The following is a 25653-nucleotide window of genomic DNA, read 5'->3' on the forward strand; positions in this document are numbered from 1 at the left end:
TATAACTAACAAGAAAGACAAATGCATATACAGGAAAACAACCGCTGCTCTCCTCATGTTGAATGAGGCCTGCTGAAAACAACCGACATCAGCTGTTAGTCTGATCCTTGATGTCTGGTACAATCTTGGGTTTTTCTTCTTGGAAAGGCGGATGCTCAGAAGTGCCAGTATCCCTGTGAGTCCCAATTAACTGAAATTCATATTGTTGAGCCCATGCATGGATAGTCATGACATCAGTTCCTGAGATTCCCTGGGAAAGCTGGGAAAGGTAACTGAATGAAGTCCATGTTTTGAATTATTTTAATTATTTTGAGCTCCTTCTTCTAATGGCCTTTAGATAAGTATTCACTTAGAAAGCATTTATTTTTTCTAGTGGTCCTTTTTCGGAAGGTCCAGTCATATCTCCTCCAGAATGACTTCGTGTCCAATCCTTTAGATGTGTTTCTTCTAAGGGCTGATGATCTGTTGTAAACCACTAGTCAATATTGTGATATTGTTCGTAATATCCAGAGGAGGGAGAGGACAATAGTATTCCCAATATGTCAGGAGGTGTACACCCCTCCTTGTGTTACTGTTCATAATATCCAGGAGGGAAACGTTACTACCAATATTGTGGGGGGTTTATACCCCCACTTATGAGATTCTTCATAATATCCGGGGGGGAGGGCTATATCATCCTGTGTCCTCATGAGGTGTTCCTTTTTACTTTTGAGTACTATTTAGTTGTTTAGTAATTTCACGGTGTATCCCATCACCTGCTGATGGCCACGTGGGTTGTTTCCACTTTGGGCTATTATAGATAAAACTACCATGAACGTTATTATACGAGGCTTTGCATGAATATTTCTTTACTTCTTTTGGACAAATACCTAGGAGTGCAGTTACCAGGTCTTACAGTGAGTGTTTAATACTCTGCCAAACTGTTTTCCAAAGTAGTTGTACCATTTTACATCTCTACCCAGAATTCACGAGAGTTCTCAATGTTTCAGCTACTTGTTTTTAAGACTTTTTCTTAATCTTCACTTAACAGTGACCAGAATGGCTAACGATCATTTAGTCATGTTTTTCTTACAATTTTCTTCACTTTTTTGGGTGTTTGACTGGTATCAGGATATTGAGAACAGAAACAATATTGTCTAAACCCTCTTTTAAACACTTTTCCTAAGTCATGATATTTAGGATGATAACAGGAAATCTAAAGGGACCGTAAGTAGTTGTAACAGGCATTATTCAATATTTATTATCATACTCCTTAAGGCAATACATTTCGAGTGAAATAGCATTCGACTAGCCTCAGGATAAAAAGCTTCTAATCTCAGCTCTAGCATTAAATATAAGAAAATCCTGGAGAAAAATATCGAGGAAGAGAAATCAGAAGGTGTTTCACTAGTGGAGAAGTGCTGCAACACCTAAACCCTATTAATGCCAGATCTTTGCAGTGATTTCCACTCATAAAATTGGGTTGACTCCTTGCCTTGTTCCCTTTACGTGTCTGTGTGACTTCATACTGAGGGGATGTGACATCACACAGGGAGAAGTGCACTTGTGTATAGAAATATGGCTTAGGAGATTGGCTTTGGAGGTGGCCGCAATGAAATATATGTTTTGAAAAAGTCCCCTATGAAATGTCCTGATAAATTGTTTATTATGGGCAGGTGCTTGGGCTCCAACCTGTAATCTCAGCACTTTGAGAGACTGAGGAGGAAGGATCAGGTAAGTCCAAGAATTTGATGGCAGCCTGGGCAAGATAGGGAGACCACGTCTCTGCAAAACACACACACACACACACAACACACAATTTGTGAACAATGGCATCACAAAGTGATTATTTATGAACATTTGCTAAGAAAATTAGAAAATAAAGCAATGTCTTCTGAGCTAACAGTAGCATAATAAAGATGTTAATTATTTAACTATAGTCAATACAGAGATCATAAAATTGTCTATCTTAACCATTTTTAAGAGTTAAGGGCATTAAGTATATTTACCTTGGTCTGCTATTATTACTGATAATATTTCCAGAAGCCTTTTCATCTTATAAAATTAATGTCTATACCCCTTAAACAGTACTCCTCCCCCATTTCCTCTATCCCTAACCCCAGCAACCTACATTACAGTTCTGTCTCTATGTCAATGACATCTTGGAAGCAGGTTCACTGTGCACTGGTTACCAACGTACTTGAGTGTGGGGAACAGAATACTCCACACAGCGAGTTACACGAAGTGGGTTTATCATTTACAGAGAAGCAGCAAGGGAACATGAAAGTCCTGGACTTATTACGGGTCAGTCCCCCAAGACACAGGAAAGCCATGTGAAGCTGAAGGAGTTGACTGTGTGTCCCCACCTTGCACCACAGCTCAGGGTTTTATATCCTGGGTAACAAGACACACAGGGCTAATGTGCTAAAGGACATTCTATTCTATGGGAAACTGGCATAGAGCATAGGTAGGCTGTTCTGGCCAGTTCCTCTCTATTTCAGGATGTTACAATTCCAGCACATTCTACAATTATTCTTGAGAACTATTAAAATAAGCAAGAAAGTGGAGAAAACTAAGTCATTTCAGGGCCATTGGAGAACTGTCTTGCAGTTACACCACCACCTAGACATCTCCCTTAGCAAAGTTAGCACATTTCATATGCCCACCAACTTCCCCCTAACTGGAGGTGGAGGTTTATCTTTTCAGATTGATGAAGCACCTTGACTTACACAATCTCTGTGCAGATTACTAAGCCATAGTGAGAGTACATTTCACTGGGCCAAAGAAAGCTACTACCACTGGCAGGTGGATAAGAGCCCCCAAAGTAGTGACTAAGATGCTAAAGAGGTGAAAGGGGGATTTTCAGATGCCCCATTGTCTTCAGCCAGTGAGCCTGCTTTATGATCTCATCCACTCATATATCTATGATACCTGAAGTGTTTATCCATTTACAGTAGGCAGTGTTGGGTGTTGGTAATTGCATGGAAAGTCCATTGCATTTCACAAGAATGTGCCCACTGTCATGTTGATTGGGTAGTGAGGGTGTTTCTTGGTCAGAGTGAAGTCTCATGGGGTATCCAAAAACAGGACATAAATTCCTCTCAAGGGTGGCCATGGTAACCCCAGAGTCTAACTGAGTGACATATATTTAGCTGTCCAGGAAGACAGCTATTGCCACAGTCCTTTTCTCTACACAGGTGATCTTTAAATAGTTCAGTCACTCAGTTGCTATTTTCCTGAGCAGGTGGCTGGGTTGTTGGCAATGGCCCATGATTTAGTGGAAATGGAGCAAAATATAGTGTTAGGGACAGGCTGCATGGCGCTATCATTGCATGCAGTTTGTCCCATTAGACAGAATGTCCACATTTAGAATCAGCTGACATCAGCTGTTAGTCTGAGGCCTGACTTGTGGTACAATGTTAGGGGTTCAGGAGGGGTCATTCTTCTGGGCAAATTAGGTGTTCAGAAGAGCCAGTAGCCCTGTAAGTCTCAGTTGGTGGAAACTGATATTATTGAGTCCCCACGGGGACCTCCATAACATTGGTTCATGACACTCCCTGGGAAAGTGGGGAAAGGTGACTTACTGAAGTCCATGTGTTGAGTCATCCTCATTATTAAAAACTCCCTGCTCATTAACGGCATTTTGATTAATATTCACTGGGAAAGCACTTTTTTTGGATTATGGCTCATTTTTGAAACATCTCGTCATATCTCTTTCAGAATGGCTTTGTCTGTAATCATCCTGTTGCATTTCTTTTAAGGCCTGATGATCTGTCAAAACCAACAGCCAATATTATTAAAGTGCTGTTCTCTTTGCAATGTGATCATCAGATGTGATCCTTGCAGTTTACCCACGGTTATGATTTTTACATTTCCAGGGCTTCCTTGACAATGGCACTGATGTGACTCCATCCAGCATCCATTGCTGTGAGAACTCTATTTGGCATATCATTATCGTGGACATGAACATAATGGAGACTTTCACAGGATGCAATAGTTAATCTTCAACATTAGTCAAAATTTGTTCTAGTCATACCCTTGGAGCTCTACTGGGTTGGAAAAATATTTTCGGGTAAGGACAACAATTTGGTAGAGCTTTAAAAATAAAGGCTACAAACAAACTTTCTGTAGCAAGAGTAAGAACTATATGTGGTCCAGAATAAACTTTTTATGGAATGTAACAAAAATTATTGAAATGTATTTAATTTAGATAATAATTTTACAAATATGCATATATTGCATATGTAATAGAATAAATACACTTAAATGTGAATACTATATGTATTTTTAGCCAACACTTTATCAAATAAATATCTATTCACTTGTATGTATCTTATATACATGTATGTATATTTTTCCATAAGGTAAATTTTAATTTTTTATTGAAATATTAGTTTTAATTTCGTCATTCATTTTCTCTTAATAACTTTATAATTTGGTTACTATATATTCACATTTATACCACCAATTTAAGAAAAAATACATGTGTGTGTATACAGGTAGAGATGTAAATACTGTAGCAGTAGGCTTTCATGCATTAATGATTGGAAACTGGTTAAATACACAACTCAGTGGCTGATAACAGTAAACATTTGTCTTCATGTTCATGGATACTCATGTTCATAATAATCTGGCTGATCAAGGGAGGGCTCAGGTGAGTGGTTTCTCTGCACGGCACTGAGCTCGTCTTCAGCCTATAGATATCTATTGTCTGAAGACAAGGCTAAACAGCAGTGACTACACATGACTCAGGATTCTTGTGGCAGGTCAAAAGAGTGAACAACATCCCAAACCAAACTGCACAGCTGAATTTATGTCCAATAATTTCTAACATAACTTCACATATTTTAAATATACTCCTTTATTTCAGTGAGCACAAATTTTTAAGAAAATGTTTACTCCATTTAATTATAGAGGTGTTTGATCATTCCACGGACAAATAATTATGTTTTCAACCTTTACAGGATTGAAAATATTTGCAAATGTAAATTTGCAACAATAAGAAACTAAAGCCGGATGTGTTTTCAACATGTGACTTTAAATATAATTTATTTAAATGGCCTCATGGGCAAAAAATCATTTTAACTTACACAAATATCCCTTTTTGCCTCTCTTGCTGATTATAGAGTTGCCCAATAAGAGGTCCTCCTGTGAGATTTGGAAGTCAGAAAAGGATGACTCAATATTCTCCACTGGTACCTAAGACAGATGTCGAGAGAGAGGTGAAGACTGGAGAAAAACCTGGAAAGATGCTGTAGGAAGCTAAGAGCATCAGCACCCCCTTAGCTTCCAGACAGGACTGAGGATGACATGGTTAGAGAGCCCATATTTCAGGGCCAGATGCATTCTGTTTTCTGAGGGAGCGCCAGAGAATTCTGCTTCTAATATCCACTTTCCTGACAATATATCCTTGGCTTTGAAAGATTGTAGTGTGAACTTTAATCGTAGAAATTTGATCATTCTTGTCATAGCCAACAGAGCCAAGAAACCAGGGGGAAAGGCACTCAGGGTGCAAAATACTGTTTCTAGAATGCAATTGAAATAAGCCCTATTAACCTAAGTTTATGGTTTTTTGAATAAACATAGAAATTGACCCCCCAACCTTAAAACTCAAGATAGTTATATTTGTCTTATCTGAGTTCTTTTTTTCAGAAAATCCACCAAGAGGCCTCCAGATACTATCAAGGAGCTGAAACTTATATATCACTGAATCAGGGCAGTGAGACATCAGACTCTTCACACACTGTGATTGCCTCGCTGACCTCCTAATTCCTGTTGACCAAATTATCTTCCTTACCCATCCCTAATTTCTGTTTTCCCACATTTCTTCCCTGCCATATAAACCCTTAATTTTAGTTGGTCAAGGAGATACATTTGTGAATGGTGTCCCCTCTCCACAGCTGCAGCATCTGATTAAAGCCTGTTCTTGGCAATACTTGTTGTCTTAATGATTGGCTTTCTGTGTGGTGAGGAGCAGGATCTACACTGAATCCCTGGCATTGCAGTAACAAGACTCTCTGCAAGCTTCACTGCTTTGACTTCTTGTAACCTGAAATCAAATTCCCCCAGACTTCGGAGATAACTTAATATAATTCTAGGATTCAATTTGCCCACTACTGCTAACCAGTCTGAGCTTGCCAGCTCCCAACTCTTAGTAGAGCCAATAAACTTTCTCGAAGAGCAGTAGGCAATATTTTCCTTTTTTCATAAAACTCTAACCTTCTCTTTGTTCTTCCAACACATTGAAGACCACTGAGTTTTCCTGTATGCCCCATTTGGCAAATACTTCTTAGCAAATAAAACATTAAATTTAGAGATTCATCTCTACATTTTATTTAGACTTCCATAGTTTATATTCTGTTTCTCTGTATTAAGACAATTCCTGCTTAGAATACCTATTGTGGCTTCTTCTGTGTAATATAAAGTCCAACTGAAGCCATAAACTAGACTCCTCAGGTGTCACGATCTCTGTCTCTATTAAATCAGGAGAGGCATTGCTATGTCTGTGTAGTTGGGGCCGAGAAAGAAAAAGGAATTGGGATGCAGAGGTGACTTCATGTCCCCCTCTACCGACACCATCACAGAGTGGCTGCATCTGAGGAATACTCTTAGCCCATGGAGGCATCAGGAGGAGCAGCTGGGGCAGCCCAGCCTCACACATCTATTTCCCTGGGGGTTTATGTTCGAGAGTGTAACACTGTGGGAGGGTCACTGTCATACTGTTGACAGTAGTAAGTTGCAAAATCTTCAGGCTGCAGGCTGCTGATGGTGAGAGTGAATTCTGTCCCAGATCCACTGCCACTGAACCTTGATGGGACCCCACTTTCCAAATTGGATGCAGCATAGATCAGGAGCTTAGGGGCTTTCCCTGGTTTCTGCTGATACCAGGCTAAATAATCGCTAATGCCCTGACTCGCCTGGCAAGTGATGGTGACAGTGTCTCCAACAGATGCAGACAGGGAGGATGGAGACTGGGTCATCTGGATGTCACATCTGGCACCTGAGATTGGAAATATAAACACAAATGTCCACACAATTAGTCATGTTGTAAGACAACTTCCCTGAAGGGCCAGGCTGTAGCCCGTGCACAAACCTTCCTGTTGGTTTGTAAGCCTCCTGAAGCACACTGTGTTGAGTAAACTGCTGGTGTTCTCCTTCCTTACCTGGGAGCCAGAGCAGCAGGAACCCCAGAAGCTGAGCGGGAGCCCTCATGTCCATGCTGTGTCCTGACTGGGTCTGACTGCTGCACGAAGTGTGACCAGCCTATTAATAAGTCTTCAGGGCATGAGGATGTGCTCTGGGAACATGCAATTTAGCAGGGGGCCGGGCAGGATGGGCACAGCTGTAGGGCTGGCTCATCTCAGTAATTCAGCACCAGCTCAGTGTCCTCAGGTGTCCCAAGTAAGACCAGGGTGGCACAAATTTGTCTGCAGAGAATGTGTTCTACTAGGGACTATTTTGTTATGAGAAATATGTTTTAGGTATTTTTTTTGACAATTTGAAATATTCCTCAGGAGTCGATGGAGTAATGTATTTCATTGGTGTATGGGGATTATTTAGGAGAGAATATTCTTGTTTGTAGGAAATACATAGTAAAATGTTAAATGATATGATTCTCAGGTCTTCAAAGACTTACGTGTTTCTGGTTAGGGAAGGGGGTACTTTGTCCTATACTTGCAACATTTCTCTGAGTTTAATATTATTTCTTTCTAAACAAATTAAAAATAAAATTTATTGACATGACGCTACATATATTTGTAAGTATAGGTAATGGTGTTATGCCATTGTTCTTACCAGTATAAGATCAAGCAATTGACTACAGATACCCAGGGATGATACCATGTTTCCTCAATGCATGAAGCACTCACAGATCCACCATTTTCAAGAGTGACAGTATCTTTAATACCCAGAGACTAAATGGGCTGCACCTTATTCTTGTTTTGGGCACCTTCATAGTCTACTTTCTTTTCTGCCATTGAATATTTTTTCCCAAAGTTCATCTCTCTTAGTGAGGGTGGCCACTGCACGGAGCATGTCCCTGCCTTGCACCATCAATGACACTTTGCTCTTTTACATTTGAATAGTGACTGAGGACATCATCCTGACTCAGATATCAGCCTCCCTGTTAACATTTTTAGGAAAGAGACACTGAATTTCTTATCAAGCAATCGCCTTTGTACATGGAGAAATCGGCTGGATCCAGATGAAACTGGACAGGGATTTGCACTTGTTATATCTCACATCTCTCATGTGCCCAAAACGTCCCAGCCTGGCTCAGTAGCAGGGGCAGGGAAGTGGATTCAACTACATCAGCATCAGTGGGCTGCAGCCTAGGGCTCCACAAAATTTTACTGATGCCTGCATTGGGGAACCATATCACGGTGCTGTAGCCCATGCACAAACCTTCCTGTTGCTTTGTAAGCAGCCTGAATTTTAATTTTAAGGGAATTTGCCATATGAGGAGAAAGGAAGAAAGTTCCATTTATCCTCTAAATGTTTGCTGAAAATGAACTGACAAAAGGAAGATTAATAAGAGAAAGGGCAAACAAAATTCACTTAAAGTGCAGCAGGATATCATCTCAGGGTGATTACCCAGGTAACTCAATGAGATCCACTTGTTCATATTTCCTTTCTAGGGAAGAGGGAATTGGGAAGCATAGGCAACCTGGAGAGAATACATGAGAATAGAAGTGCATCCTCAAAAGAACAGGTGGTTAAAGTATCAACTTCCAGTCTCTTCTAATTTTGATTCCTGTTTCCTGCTCATCTTCCCTGATACAGAAATTCCCAGAAGAATTTTCTTGACAATTGGTTTCCTCCTGGAGATCCTGCTCTTAGATAAGGGATGTTTAGGAAAAGCCTTTTTGTGCATTTGATGCTTTCTAAATGGGCTTTGGTTTTACATAATCATCACGCCAAAGCAGCATAGTTTGAGATGTTATTTTCTGGATTCCTTTACTTACAACCCACCTGTCAAGATGCTGTTCCAGAGAGATGCAGCTACAGACTGAAAGAGCAGTTGACCCCTGAACAACGTGGAGGTTGGGGCACCGAGCACCGGTGCAGATGAAAACCTGTGTAGAACTTTTGCATCCCTAACTTAAGTACTAATAACTTACTTTTGACTGGAAGACTTAGTGATAAAATAGTCAATTAACACTTTTTAAAAGTTATTTATATTATATACTCTATTCTTCCATAAAGTATGCTATAGAAAAAATGTTATTAAGAAAACTATAAAAATTAGAAAATATATTTACTACTTATTAAGTGTTTGCTCACAAGTGACACACAAAGAAGAAAATATAAGTGGATCTGCAAACTTCAAATCCAAGTTATTCAAGGGTTAAATGTACCAGGATGAATGTAACAGTCTCCTTCCATAGTCTAGGGCTTTCCCCTTTGCTGTACCTCTACTCCCTTCCAATGGCCATATATATGTCTCATGTTCTTTATGGTCTTGGGCAGAGAACTCTGCCTGCATGCATTGTTGGTGAAATGGCCTGGAATGTGTATCTCTTAAGAAAATGCTATGGTTTGACCGTGTCCTCCAGAATCAACCTGTTGTGAAGCTAATTCTCAGTGTAACGGTATTGCCAGGTGGGGCCTATTGGGATGTGTTAGGTCATGAGTGTGGAATACATTAATGCCAGTATAAACAGGGATTATAGGGCTGGGATCTCTCTCTCTTCTGCTCCTCTGTCATGATAAGACATGGCCTTCCATTCTTTGAAGGACTCAACACTCCAGGCATCATCTTGAATGTAGAAAAAGCAGACCATAAGCTGCCCATGACTTGACCTTAAATTTCCTATTCTCCAGAAGCGTGAGAAAATAAATTTCTGTTCTTTATGAATTACACAGTGACAAGGAATCTGTTATAGCAACTTGAAAGAGAACAGGAGATACACCTGACTATCAGTGAGGACAAGATGAGGTGTATACATACCCCAGTTTCCTCATCTCTCAGGTGGAACAGCCCAGAGGAATTTAGTCCATGTTTCCACATGTGGTGGATCTTCAGTTCTCCTGAGTCAGGGGGGTTGTTGATGTGTCTTTTACCATTCATCTTCTGTTCCCTCCCTCTCTTTCCTCCTTTCCTCCCAGTGTAAATATGCTGCTTAAACAGGAATCCTCATTGCTGGTGGATCGAAACTAAGATAGTAAAAAAAAAGAAAAAAAAATATTGTTATTCTTTTGTATGAGGGATATTTCTCACCTGAATTTTCATCATTTCTTTTTCTTTGACATGTAGGAATATTCAGGAAGCACTTAATTTTTCTTTACTAATTTATTTTAGATTGAATTTATGCCATGAGTTTTTTTTTTCTGTGTGTTAAAACCAAAAATTAAGTTGTAAGCCACCAACCCGCTGAACGGACTCCTCTTTTGGTAGAGAGAACTTCAGAGAAACCTGAAAAACTAGGTTAGGCCATGACTGGCAGGTGGGCTTAGATGTGCCTCATTTTACTCTCCTCCCTTTGGAGTTCAGACACAACTGACCAGCATTATCATTACAACAGAGTTCTTTGGACTGACAAAACAGATGCTTTGTAGCAATAAGATACCATACTCCAACATGACAGATAACAGGCCCCGAAAAAATCTAAATATTTTACCCTAAAAATATTTCTTTCACATATTCTGAAGTGCTCCTGCAAAGCTCCCTGTAGGGGGCGAATTTGCATTTTGCAGAGAATCTCCTCCCATTACTAAGTCTTTTTCAAAGAGTTTCACATTTTTTGTAAGGTCTGATAAGCAACATTCACCATCTACTTTATCTGCTACCCATAGGAATCATCTATGTGACAACAATCTTGGCTTCCACATCCCCTTATCTAAACTCAAGCATTTCTTTATGATGAATTCAACTCTTTAGGCAGAACTTAACTCTTTCAACTAGTGGCCAATCAGGAAAGCTTTGAATCTACCTACGACCTGGAAGCCCCTGCTTCAAATAGCCTACCTTTCCAGGACAAACTAATGTATATCTGATATGTATTGATTTTTGTCTTTGCCTGTAATTTCTGTGTCTCCCTGAAGCATATAAAACCAAGGTGTAATCCAACCACCTTGGGCACATGTTTGCAGGGCCTCTTAAGGTTGTGTCACAGGTCATAAGCCTTACCTTTGGCAAAATAAATCTATAAATTGATGGAGACCTTTCTCAGATACTGTTTTGTTTACGCTGGATCACAAAATTTAAAAATCCTCTAAAATTATCTACACATCAATAAATCTACCATTAGAGACAGTGGAGAGAGCAAACCCCAGCAGATAAAACTCACAAGTGAGAGGAACCTGATTCTAAGATTTTGTCCAGCTCTCTTGCTTCATAAAAATACTTTGTGATTTTTTAAAATTTTACTTTAGAGAAGGACAATTTTGGGGAATATGTTTATTGTTGGTGGAATGAATAATGTGTCCAACCAAAAGACATCGATGTCCTTGTCTCTGGAACTCAAGTGTTATAGGAGTTACTAAGAAATTATCGTAGGCAGATAGAGGAAAAGGGGTCTTTGGGAAGGTTTTGTTTTTTTAAAGCAGCTCTAGAAAGGTTTCTTGTCTAGCAGGAAAGCTCTGGCTCTTAGAGCCAGGCTGGCAAGCTTTCATATGGAAATGCCGGCCATTAGAAACTGGGTTCACCCAAACATGGTGAAGAACCATCTTCTTCCTTGTCCACACATGTTCCTGGCAACATGGCTGTCCCCATATATCCCCATGTGTGTAGAATATTATGACGACCTATATTTGCATATTAAAAGGCTACGGTGGGAAGGTCAGTTTTTTCTGCAGGCTACATGAATGACATGCTTGGTCAAACCAATCCCCTGAGCCCTATGCAAATCAGACACCACCTGCTCCAGCCTCTTCATATAAGAAGCTACTTTCCCACCACACATGGAGTTTTCTCCTTGTTCGAATCCCCTGTCCCCCTGTCTCTGTAGGGGGGAGCTGTTTTCATCTTCCTTCGTGCTTGTGTATTAAACTTTTCTCTCCCTAAAACCACTCCACACGTGTCCGTGTCGTTTTATCCAAACTGGCATGAGACCAAGAACCCTGGTGTTCCTCCAGTCATCGGAGCCTTATCATAATAATTCTTCCTTACATAGTAAAAAAAGAACTTGACAGATGTAAGTTAAGGACTTTGAGAATAAGCAACCTGGTTATCCAGATTAAATCAGTATAATCACAAAGGTCCTTAAAATAGAGGAGGAGGCTTGCAGTCAGAGAGGATCTGGGATAATGGGGAGGGATGTGATTTGAGGAAGGAAGGGGCCATGGAACCAGAAATGTGGGAGCACATGAAAGATAAAAACAGAGGATGGAGTTCTCTCCTCTGGAGCCTCCAGAGGGATTACAGCCCTACTGACCCCTTAACATTAGCTCAGTGAGACTTCTGACCTCCAGAACTACAGGGTAATACATTTATATTGTGTGAAGCCTGTGGCAATTTAAATGGCAGCGTTGGAAACTAACACAAGGGGAAGAGATGTCTTTCACTTCACTGAGTGCATGTTGCGTGTCCTCTGTTCTTGGAAATATTTACACCTTGTTATCTGGTGTCAATTGTGACATATTTTCTAGTATTTAAAGATCTGCTACCCTAAAATTCTATGTCCAGTACAAGTATTATTTAGAAATGAAGGACAAATTGAGAAGTCCTCAGTTGAAGAAAAACTAAGAGTATTCGTTGCCAGCAGATCCACTTTAATCATAGCCAAAATGACTCCTAGAAAGGTAAAACTAAAGATAAAGACGGGATATTAAATAATGTTAGGGACAAAGGGCTACAAAAATGAGAAGACAGATGAATGTAATGCATTTCTAAATCATGTGTGATAGTTGTATCAAAGTTGTAATACAATTTTGTTCCCAATATCTGCAGAGAAATTACTTTTAAAAAACAATGTATTTACAATGGAGGAGGGAAAATGACCTAAAAGAAGATAAAATTCTATACTGATTTTAAATTGTAATAGATTGACATGAACGTACTGTGAGAAGCTGTACATACAAAGGCAATACCGTGACAACCAATTTAAAAATCACTATAAAAAGAGATACCCCCAAATTATGTAAAATTAATATGAAATTGTAAAAATGTTCAAGTAACACGAAGGAAGGCAGCAAAAAGAAAACAGAGAAGCAAAAAATGGTACAGCAAAAAGTACAGACTTAAATGTTAATTTATCAATAATTATCAATATATTAAATATATAAATTATGAAATTTTAAAAAAGACGATTGATGAATCAAAAAGAAATGTTCCAACTGTATGTTGTCTATAAGACACTCCCATCAAGTATATAGTACATGTAGATTGAATATAATAGGAAGGATAATAGTATACTATGCAAACATTAATCAAAAGAAAGAATCAGTAGAAAATAATAGTATCAGACGAAGTAAACTACAGAGCCAAAAAATACTACTAGAGACAGAAAGGTACATTACATAACAAAGAAAGACATTTTGGAAAGAAGACAGAGCAGTTCTAAGTGCGTAGACACCAAGCAACAGAGCGATATAGCGCATGTGGCAGAAACTAACAAAACAATTACACTTGGAGACTTCAAAACCCCTTCTTAATCTTCGATAGGACAACTCGACAGAAAATCGGCAAGGAGAGAGAAGAACTTAACAATATCATCAACCCACGGGATCTAACTGACTTTGGTAGAACACTCCAACCTGTAACAATAGAAGTTCACACTTTTTCTTCCAAGTGCCCACAGAACATTTACCAAGATAGGACATATTCTGCCTGTCAGGCCTCTGAGCCCAAGCCAAGCCATTGCATCCCCTGTGACTTGCACGTATACGCCCAGATGGCCTGAAGTAACTGAAGAACCACAAAAGAAGTGGAAATGCCCTGCCCCGCCTTAATTGATGACATTCCACCAGAAAAGAAGTGAAAACAACTGGTCCTTGCCTTAAACGATGATATTATCTTGTGCCTGGCTCATCCTGGCTCAAAAAGCTCCCCCACTGAGCACCTTGTGATTCCCCCTCCTGCCCGCCAGAGAACAACGCTCGTTTGACTGGAATTTTCCTTTACCTACCCAAATCCTATAAAACAGCCCCACCCTTATCTCCCTTCACTGACTGCCTTTCCCAACTCAGCCCGCCTGCACCCAGGTGACTAAAGAGCTTTATTGCTTACACAAAGCCTATTTGGTGGTCTCTTCACACGGACGCGCATGGCACTGCCCACATAACCTCTCAACACATTTTCAATAATTAAAATCATAGTAAGTGTGTTCTCTGACCACAGAGTGATCAAACCAGAAATCAATATTGAAAGTATTACCCCCAATTTTTCAAATATGTGGGAACTAAACAACATTGTTCTTTCCAAAGAACCAGCCTTTGATTTGCTTGGTGTTGAGTGCTGCTTTTTCTGTTTGAAGCTTTACTGGTTTCTGACCTAATCTTTATTATTTTGCTCATATTTTACTTCAGATTTAAATGGCTCCTCTTTATGTAGTTTCATAAGGTGGAAGCTGAGATTATTGATTTTACGCCTTTTATTTTTTGAAAAACACTCATATCTATATGTTTATATACATGCATACACATGCATAAATATGTGCAGATTCACATGCATACATATGATTTTAATACTATAAATTACCCTGTAAGCACTGCTGAATACCTGTGTGTAGTTTCTTTCCTCTGAGCTCAAACTCCACTCACTTGCAAACCTGGCCACTTAATCTGCATGTTTATTAGTGTCACAGTCTAGAAATGAGGAAAAATAACAAACTCTTTTGATTTTATCCTGATTTTCTTGGCTGTTAATACATTTAAGATTAGTAAATCAGAATCTATCTAATAGATTAAGGCCAAAGACGCCAGGTCACTCCTAATCTGACTCTTCTCACACCAATGAGTGTAACTGACATTGATTTAAAAATATGGTATCATCTGCTTATGTCTCCAATACTCTCCACTGCCCCAAGACTAGTTTATGCCAGGATTCACTTAGCCTGTAGCAGGACGAGCAGAGCCGCAGACAAACCCCCTCAGACACCGAGTTGTAGAAGGAAAGGCTTTATTCAGCTGGGAGCATTGGCAATGTACTGACTTAAAATCCATGCTCTCTGAGTGCACAATTTCTGTCCCTTTTGAGGGCTCACAACACTAAAGATTTCACATAAAAGGGTCGTGATTGGTCTGAGCAAGCAGGGGGTACGTGACAGAGGCTGCATGCACCGGTTTTCAGAGTGAAACAGAACAGGGTAGAGAGTTTCACAATGTTCTTCTACACAATGTCAGGAACATTGGTTTCTAAGTCATGAGGCGATTTTTAACTACCGGGTTTAGGTCAGGCAGGCCCAGGCCTGGTTCCAGGTCTGGTGCCCGGCTGCCTGTCTTTGGTTTTACTTCCTTGTTTTTTTTCTTAAAACAGGTACTGAGTATAAAACAATATAAAACAATATGAGAGGGTCTCTCTCTTTCCTCAGCCCAGATGAGTATCCTTCTGCTTCTCACAGCTCAACTAGAGTCGTTACTCTGCTAAAAAGTAAATATGACCATGGGGGTACTTTGCTTAAAAAAATTCCCAGAATATCCTGCTTTACTTAGAAAGCATTTGCTCCCCAAACAGAAAATGAAGGCTTCCTTCATTTCACACCAGTCATATGTGGTGATCTTTAAGACACGGGGAGAAAACGGCTCTGACCTGCCCCCTCTCTGACTCCTTCTTTTTTCCCTTGGTTAAGTCACTCTCCTCTTAGTGCCTTTCTCTGTCCTTCATGTGTTCATACCATGTTCCTTCTAAGTGCCTTGATTTTCATGGACCTGGACGCCCTTCAGAAACTTCTCTTCAGGTCAATTGTTCTTCTCCAGGCCAGTCACCTCCTCAGAGGAAGCAGCCTCTGACTCCCCAACTAACTGACTCAGTTTCTGCATTAACCACTTCCTCTTCACTTGCCATTTTTTCCCTTTATGACCCTTATTTTCTAGAATCTTCCTGTTGATTTATGTTTAATTAAGCATAGCCTTTTTATCACCAGGTAAATAAGAGTCAGACACTGACTTTCTCAGGGATGCAGCCTAGACACTTTCGTAGTCCAGCATAGTTGCTCAATTAACACTTTATTGAATGAATGAATGAATGAATGAATGTTGAATGAATGAAAAGTTAATGAGGAAGAAACTCTCAAAGACATAATCAACACTCATGACCTATACACATTGAAAACAGCCCACTCATTGTACAACATGGATTATTCTGAGTAATGAGAAGTTTGAACAGCAGTGTGAAGGGGTGACCTGCCCCTCCAAACCTGTGGGTGTTTCTCGTCAGGTGGAATGAGAGACTTGAGAAAAGAAAGATACATAAAGACAAAGTATACAGAAAGAAAAAGTGGGCTCAGTGGACCCGTGCTCAGCATACTGAGGATCGGTGCCGGCTCCGGTCTCTGAGTTCCCTCAGTATTTATTGATCATTATCTCTACCATCTTGGAGAGGGGGAAGTGGCAGGACAATAGGGTCATAGCAGGGAGAAGGTCAGCAAGGAGACATATAAATAAAGATCTCTGTGTCATGAATAAGTTTAAGGAAAAGTGCTGTGCTTTGATGTGCATGTCTGATCTCTCTTTCTTTTCCCCACAGCAGTGTGCTGCTCTTCATAGTCAGAAAGAATGAGAGGAAATTGAAGAAAGGAATTTTTTTCTCAGCTGCATTTTGCATTTGCCGGGGAGATAAGGAAGACATCAAAGTCCATGAAATTCAGGTATGAGGATTCTTATCTGCCTTAAAAAACAAGCAATAGGCTTTGCAATCACAAAAAATTGCAATAAATGTGACTACCCTATCACTTAATTCTATTGCCTCCTGTTAAAATACCTGCAGGTGTGAGAAAGGCAATGCCTCAGTCACAGGAAAAGCTATGGTGCTCGTCGGGCCTCTGAGCCCAAGCCAAGCCATCGCATCCCCTGTGACTTGCACTTATACACCCAGATGGCCTGAAGTAACTGAAAAATCACAAAAGAAGTGAAAATGTCCTGCCCCTGCCTTAAATGATGACATTCCACCACAAAAGAAGTGAAAATGGCCGGTCCTTGCCTTAAATGATGACATTACCTTTTCCTGGCTCATCCTGGCTCAAAAAGCTCCCTCACTGAGCACGTTGTGACCCCCACTCCTGCCCGCCAGAGAATAACCCCCCTTTGACTGTAATTTTCCTTTACCTACCCAAATCCTATAAAATGGCCCCACCCTTATCTCCCTTCGCTGACTCCCTTTTTGGACTCAACCCCCCTGCACCCAAGTGATTAAAAAGCTTTATTGCTCACACAAAGCCTGTTTGGTGGTCTCTTCACACAGACGCACATGACAGTGCTGAAACCTGCAGACACAGCTTTCACAGTTTCATTCCAAAATACAAAGAATTATTTTCTTTACACTTAAAATAGTTATACATTTTCTTTCTATAATGTCTCCATGCTTCTTAACTAATTTGAATTTTCAGAACTGGATGTATTTATTATGTGTTAGGTGCCCTTAGTCACTTACGGCAAGAGTGAGTTAATAGAGATAAGATATGGATTAGCCATGGAATGATAGAGAAGTGTGTGGATTCAGACAGGATAAAGATCAAAGGAGTGACAAATATATTCTTTTGCAGAAGCAGATTCTCATAGATCACCGCCAGTCATGGTCCACATTCAACGTGCAATGGCGTGTCAGCCACATTGTGCAAATGGTCAGCTCTGCAGAGTAAACTTGGCCAACACATTACAGTACCAAAATTTTCTGTAAATGTATGGGGAAAATAAACCATCATAGAAATAATAGTTTGAAGGAGTTCTCAGTTATTTATACTTGGATATAAAGCAGAACACTACAATGAATGAAACTACAACCTAAACACTTTTAGTTTTTTAAAGAGGCTTCTCTTTTCTCAAGGTATTTCTCAGCAAATAATAATAATAATAATAATAATAAAAAATATGGATAACCTACTTGCAAAATTAACTGCAATAAATCCCTTCCCTGCACTCGTGCTTTGGTCAGCCTCATTCTAAATGGACTCAAGTGTTGCCCATGTGTCTTGCTCAGGCCAATAGGCACATCTATTGACCTGATGTGACACAAGTGGAGTCTTAGAAGGGGCTTGAACATCAAAGCTTTCCTCTCTCTCGTAGTGCTTGGAAATCCCAAGGTCACCATGAGAATAAGCCTGTGCCCATCTACAGTCAATGTCAGTGGCATGGCTGCTCTTAGGTCTACTACTTGTTCTTAAAATGTGTGTTAAGTTTGTTATGGCCATGTAACAAATTACCACAAATTTATCAGCTTAAGACTATACTCATTTATCATCTCTCAATTTGTGAGTCAGCAGTCAGCACATGGCTTTGTTGGGTCCTGCTCATTGAATTTCACAAGACTGTGCCGCAGTATAGATTGGGCTTCATTCTCCCCTGAGACTCCCTGAGAACACAGATACTTTAGAGCTCTTTCAGGTAGTTGCAGAGCCCATTCCTTAGCAATTCTATGACTTAGGGTTTCAGCTTCTTACTGGCTCTTGGCTCAAGGCTGCTCTCAGGTCCTAGAGGCTGTGGACAATTCCCTGCCATGTGATGCTCACACAGGCAATGCCCACTTGGCTGTTTGGTTGTTCAAGGTCAGCAGGTTTCAGAGAGTCTCTTTCCAGTCTGCTGTGACAGAGGCTTATAGAATACAATCCAATCATTGGAAAAACATCTCATAACCTCTGCCATACCATATGGGTTAGAAGCAAGTCTAGGTTCTGCCTGTTCTCTGTGGAGGTAGATTATATAATTCTGTGACTCATTAGAGAATGTTCTGGCATCTTTAATTTCCTCAAATATCAGGATACTTATAGTGAGTTCTAAATCTGTCCTCCATCTACTCACATTGACTAGTCCTGTTACCCCTGGGAACACCTTGGGAAGCATACTTTATAAGAGTTGTTTTAGGATAACCCAGCTTCTCTTGGTGAAGTGTAACATTTGCAAAATATCTTAATCCTTGTTATTTCTAACATATTTTTAAGGTTCCTTAATTGCGAAGTATCATCACCAGTTATCTCTAAATGTCTTCAAAATTTACATTTGATAATGAAAGATGCATTATTAAGGAGTCTACAAGACTCAGAGAAATAATGTCAATACCCAGTTGCTGCTGCCTATTGCTTGACTATGCAAGACAATTTTCACGACCAATAGAACAGATGATGCATGCTAGATATTGCTATGGGCACCACTGGCCTGATTCCTCTAGAAATGATTGCAGAACCAGAACAACTACCATCAGTCCCAAAATATAAATATAATATGGAATCGTTGTATTTGTTAAATAAAAATTTTATTACTTCTACCATTATATAATATCAAAATGGATACCTCCTGTCTTGGATCCAAATATTATTAGAGCACTCCTTTAAATGTGGCATTTATAAAATACATGTTTCTATATATGTATTACTGGAATATAAAAATCATAGTATCAAGGTTTGCAAACTCTGACATGATCACTATTATTTCTTCAGTTTTTTCTTTCACTTTCAACATAGGTGTGATCATGTGTTTTGTATTTACTGATATGCATTTTATATGCATTGATATGTTCTTGACATGCATTTTTCTGATAACACAAAGTTGGCATTTCTCTATCTTAATTTAATTTTTAATTTAAAATTATATTTTCAGTAATGATGATGCAATGTCTTAAGAGAGAAACAAAAGCAATGCAACAAAAGCAAAAGAGAGCAAACAATACATTTAAAAATCATGTTTATGATGACATCATAGCCCTAGTGAAGAAATGAAAACCAGATTACCAAAAATTGAATAAGAGAAATACACCTTTGTAGGTGAATTGCTTTTCCTCTCTCATTGAGTTCTTTCATGAAATTTGCCAAATGTGAGTGTGGGTGGAGATTTTGACTTGGCCCAGGCAGAGGAACTCTACAAGGGAAAAGAATGCACCTGAGTTGGGCAGTTCCATACAGTGGAAAATCAAAACCGCAATGAGATACCATCTTACACCGGTTAGAATGGCAATCATTAAAAAATCAGGAAACAACAGGTGCTGGAGAGGATTTGGAGAAATAGGAACACTTTTACACTGTTGTTGGGACTGTAAACTAGTTCAACCATTGTGGAAAACAGTGTTGCAATTCCTCAAGGATCTAGAACTAGAAATACTATATGACCCAGCCATCCCATTACTGGATTAAGAAAATGTGGCACATATACACCATGGAATACTATGCAGCCATAAAAAAGGATGAGTTTGTGTCCTTTGTAGGGACATGGATGCAGCTGGAAACCATCATTCTCAGCAAAGTATCACAGGAACAGAAAACCAAACACTGCATGTTCTCACTCATAGGTGGGAACTGAACAATGAGATCACTTGGACTCGGGAAGGGGAACATCACACACCTGTGCCTATTATGGGGAGGGGGGAGGGGGGAGGGATTGCATTGGGAGTTATACCTGATGTAAATGACGAGTTGATGGGTGCTGACGAGTTGATGGGTGCAGCACAGCAACATGGCACAAGTATACATATGTAACAAACCTGCACGTTATGCACATGTACCCTAGAACTTAAAGTATGAAAAAAAAAAAGAATAAAAAAATATTTTTGTAGAATGAGCAAAGCAAGGGAGCAGCCTGTGGGTAAGAGATCCCAGGGGCAATTCCCTGAAGTGCTCAGCTCTTATCATTTTAAGGAAGCTGAGGCGGAAAAAGGAATGACATACAAGCATATTCAGGCGAAGTTTTCTCTGCATTTGTGCAGTGGAACGTCATGCTCTAACATATATAACACGAACAGAAAATGGAGGATAAGCTCTGCCTTGGCAGATATTTTAGTATTACAATGAGATTATAATGAGGAAAAATCAGTAAAAGGTCAGTGCTTCAGCCAGCTAGAACTCATTTGGTTCTTTGGGGAAATGCAGATCTTGCAGCAACCTTAGAAGATGGCCAGGTTCTTATCAGGAACGTTAGAGTTCCACTTTAGAAACCTTGGGAGGCTGGAAGCAGTGGCTCATGCCTTTAATCCCAGAACTTTGGGAGGCCAAGGAGGGTGGATCACTGGAATTCAGGAGTTTGAGACCAGCCTGGCCAACACGGTGAAACACCACCTCTAGATACAAAAAATAGCCAGGCTTGGTGGTGTGTGCCTGTAGTCCCAACTACTTGGGAGGTTGAGGCAAAAGAATGACGTGAACCTGGGAGGCAGAGGTTGCGGTGAGTGGAGATTGTACCACTGCACTCCATCCGGGGTGACAGAGCATGACTCTGTCTCAAGACAAAAAATAAATAAATAAATAAAACCTTGAGAGATACCACCAAAGGAGATAAATGGTTGGGCTCTTCTTTTTATGGTTAGGATTTTGGCCTAGTCACCTAAGTTGAGAGGGGACAGCTTTTTGCTATGTAACTGGAGTCAGTTTGTTAAGGGAGGCAAGAAGGTAGGAGTGGGAACATGCCTGGACATGTGAGGCCCATTAGTATCCTGAGAACCATGTATTTTTTCTGCCACAACTGACTCTCTTCCTCAAACTGTCTCACAATCATGCACCAAGGGAGATAACTAGGTGCATTTTGGGTAGAAATAGAGAGATGGGGCCACAGATTTCTATTTTGTTCCTAACAGTCTTGTGCCAAACACCATCTCAGTGAATCTAGATGATTAGTGAGACAGAAGAACACAGGCATTAAATTCTGTGACCAAGGACAGAAATTCTAAACTCAGGCTGAGCTAACAGACTTTTCTGACCTGATCACCTAGGCAAAAGCTGACCAATATAATATTTACATTTCTAACCATACAGATAGATTCATTTTATAAAAATTGATGATATAGATAGGAATAGTTGGTAATCCATTTAAAACAATATTAAGAAGAAAATAAAACTAAATAATATTTGAGTAAAATGAATGTAATTTGTGTCACTAAAGAAAAAATGTGCATATGGTATATAACCACTCAAAACTCAGTGGCTAATAAAACTAAGCATTTGTTCTCCTGTTCATGATAACAATCATCTGGTTGATTGTGGAAGGGCTTAGCAGGGTGGTTCTGCTGTAGGGCACTGAGATTATCACCAACACTTGGGTTGGGTTTGATCTGGGACCCAGGCAATGTCTAACCGAGGTACAACATGCCTACGGCAAGCAGCAGGAGTGAATACATTCCCCAGACAAAGCTGACTAGGAAAATAATTTAAATCTAATTACTGAACTTAAATTATTTGCCTATTCAGCTTAAGTCCAATAATTATTAAAAGTCCAATAATCTCTAAGCCATGTGCACACGATTTTAATTTATTCTTTCATTTTGGTAAATACTAAAATTTCTAAAAACCTTTACTGCATTTAATTATCAAGGTGTTTGATCAATTGATAAAAAATAATGTTTTTTTAACGTTTACAATCTTAAAAATGTCTTCAAAAGTAATTTGGATTTATTAGAATTAAAGCTGAGTGTGTCTTTAACATGTAGCTTTAACATAAATGGCCTCATTTTAAAAAATATACATTTTTAACTGAAGTAAATGTTCTCCAGAACACAGCTACTGAAAACATTACCCCTATACTTGTTAAATACTGATTACCCTTATCCTTGTTAAAATGCAGATTTTCACACAATAGTTCCAAGATGCATTTGTTAGTTTGCATTTGTAACATGCTCACTGTGATGCTGAGGAGGCAGTTGGTATCTGGACAAATTTTGATTAGCAAAGTGTTTTCACATTAAGCAAAAAGCATACTTTGTGAACAATTAGGTTCCTTGTTTGTTTTATCAAGTAAGTTTTTTCATTTTTTTGTCAAAAAATTGCTAGGTATTCTAAGCAATTTTCTCATTTTTCTGTTTACTTTATGACTTAGGAAGTTTTCTTGCAATGATCCCAGACTTGCTAATAAGACATGGAAGCACATGCAAGGATATTCTGGGGTCATCCCAAATCTGGAAAGTTCTGAGATTTGGAGAAATATGGACCTTACTTGGTTGTCAGCTCTCCGTTCCTCATTATCACCATGATTTCTGGAACACATTTCACAAAAACTTTTCTGGCTATAGTTTCTCATAGAATTGTTCAATAATGGGCCCTCATGTCCTATTTAAGAGTCAGTAGAGGATGATTCAATATTCATTGACAGCTGAAAGTAGACACATGAACTGAGGTGAGGACTGGAGAATCACCGAGTGAGGTGCTACAGGCAGCTAAGAGAATCTACACCCTCACATCTCTGCTTCCTAGACAGGGCAGAGGACCACATGGTTAAGCAGCCCACACCTTCAAGGGCAGATGCGTTCAGGCTTCTGGTGGACCACCAGGAGTCCCGTGTTTCCAGTATCAGCTTCTTTGATTACCACACCCCCAGGTTGGATTTTTTATTCTAATTAAAACAATTCCTTGTTGAAATCTGTTTCTATTTTGATGTATAAACCCTGACTGAGGGAGCAACACAGATTCCTCAGGTATCACAACTACTATCCATTACTAAATCCGGGAGATGTTGTCCATGTCTGTGCTTCTGGGACTGAGGATAAAGAAAAAAGAAATAGAGGAGACTCCCTGACCCCTTTTGCCAAAAACCTAAAAACTTGTATACATCTGGGAAATGTTTTCAGCAGATGGAGGCACCAGGAGGAGTCTCTGTGCAGCCCAGCTTCATACATTTGTTTCACTAAGGGATTTATGTTCAGGCTTATAACACTGTAGGAGAGTGACTGAACACCTGTTTAGAATAATAAATTGCAAAATCTTCAGGCTCCAGGCTGCTGATGGTGTGAGTGAAATCTGTCCCAGAGCCACTGCCACCGAACCTCGATGAGACCCCAGTGTGCAAATCTTTTGCATCATAGAGGAAGAGCTTAGGAGATTTCCCTGGTTTCTGCTGATACCAGGGTAAATCATTACTAATGCCCTCAGTTGCCTGGAAAGTGATAGTGACTCTGTTTCCTACAGATGCAGACAGGAAGGATGGAGACTATGTCATCTTGATGTCACATCTGATGCCTGAGATAGGAAATGTAAAAACAAATATCCACACTAAAAATCATGGTATAAGAGAACTTCCTAGAAGTGCCAGATGTATTGAGCGCACTGGGCTAAGAAAATTCCCAGTGTTCCCCCTCCTTATCTAGGAGCCAGAGCAGCAGGAGCCCCAGGAGCTGAGTGGGGGCCCTAATGTCCAAGCTGTGTTCTGACTGGGACTGACAATAGGGTGTGACCAGCCTATTAAGAAGTCTTCAGGGCAGGGGACTGTGCTCTGGTAACCTGCAAATCAGCATGGAGTGGGGCAGGCTGGGCACAGGTGCAGGGCTGGCTCATCTCAGTAACTCAGCACAGGGACAGTGTCCCCAGTGTCCCAGGTCAGACAAGATGGCCCAGATTTTCCTGCAGAGAATGTTTCTAACTAAAGGACACATTGTTACCAAGTACATTTTTGAGCATCTATTGGCAAAACTTGAAGTGATTGTGAGAATTAAATGGAGTAATGTATTTCAGTGCTGTATTGGGAATAAGTAGGAGAATATCCTTGTTTGCAGAAGGTGCTTAATAAAGTCTTAGAGGGTGGTGCTATCAGGTCTTTAACATATTATGAAAGTGTTCCAGTTGTGGGGAGGATTACTTTGTGACATACATACTACATTTTTGTAAGTGTGAAATTGATTTTTTAAAATAAAAAAGAACACTTGATCATGTGCAAGTTAAATTTTCTCAAAAGAATTTTGTAATGGCTCTAAACTAATGTTATTACCAGTAGACGATCAAGAGGTTTACGTCAGATGAACAAAGAGGATATCATGATTCCTCAAAGCATGTGAAATCCACAGATTCTGCATTGTCCAGAGCTATCAGTCTCTGAGTTTTAATGGGATTCACTTTATTATTGGTTTGAGGACCCCCATATTCTACCTCCTTTTCTGCCATTGAGTATTATTTCCCACAGTTCATCAGCATGAATGTCTGGCTAGAAATGCTAAATCTGATTTCATTAAAACAAATATTTGTTTCTTCTTCTACTATAGAAACCGTGATTAGTATAAACTTGAAACTTTTTGTTAGTTTGCTTAGGATAATGGCCTCCAGCACCATCCACGTTGCTGCAAAGGACATGATCTCATTTTTTTATAGCTGTATAGTAAGTATTCCATGTTGCATATGTACCACATTTTCTTTATCCCGTCTACCATTGGTGGGCATTTAGGTTGATTCCATGTTTTTGCTATTGGGAATAGTGCAGTGATGAACATACACATGTATTTATCTTTATGATAAAACAATTTATATTCTGTAGGGTATATACCCAATGAGATTGCTGGGTCAAATGATATTTCTGTTTTAAGTTCTTCAAGAAATTGTCTAACTGCTTTTCATAATGGATGAATTCTTTTATATTTCTACCAGCAGTGTATCAGCATTCTCTTTTCTCTATAAACTCACTAGCATCTGTCATTTTTTGGCTTTTTCACAATGGCCATTTTAACTGGTGTAAGATGGTCTCTCATTGTGGTTTTGATTTGCATTTTTCTAATAATTAGTGATTTTTAGCACTTTTGCATATGCTTTTTGGTTGTTTATATGCTTTTTTTTGATAAGTGGTCATGTACTTTGTCCACTTTTTAAAGTTGTGTGTTTTCTTTTCTTTTTTTGGCTTGTTAATATG

At 39.6% G+C, this 25653-nt stretch overlaps 1 gene segment (V, D, J or C); it reads right to left on the minus strand.

The window, feature by feature from the left end:
- Positions 1-6656: 6656 nt before the first annotated feature.
- The window catches only part of LOC105539460, an 80226-nt gene continuing 61229 nt past the window's right edge, over positions 6657-25653 (minus strand). The window contains 1 exon segment of the V gene segment in view: positions 6657-6979. Coding sequence covers positions 6657-6979 — 323 coding nt within the window.

The sequence above is a fragment of the Mandrillus leucophaeus genome, unplaced genomic scaffold (genome assembly GCF_000951045.1).
Source record: "Mandrillus leucophaeus isolate KB7577 unplaced genomic scaffold, Mleu.le_1.0 Scaffold2054, whole genome shotgun sequence".
NCBI lineage: Eukaryota > Metazoa > Chordata > Mammalia > Primates > Cercopithecidae > Mandrillus > Mandrillus leucophaeus.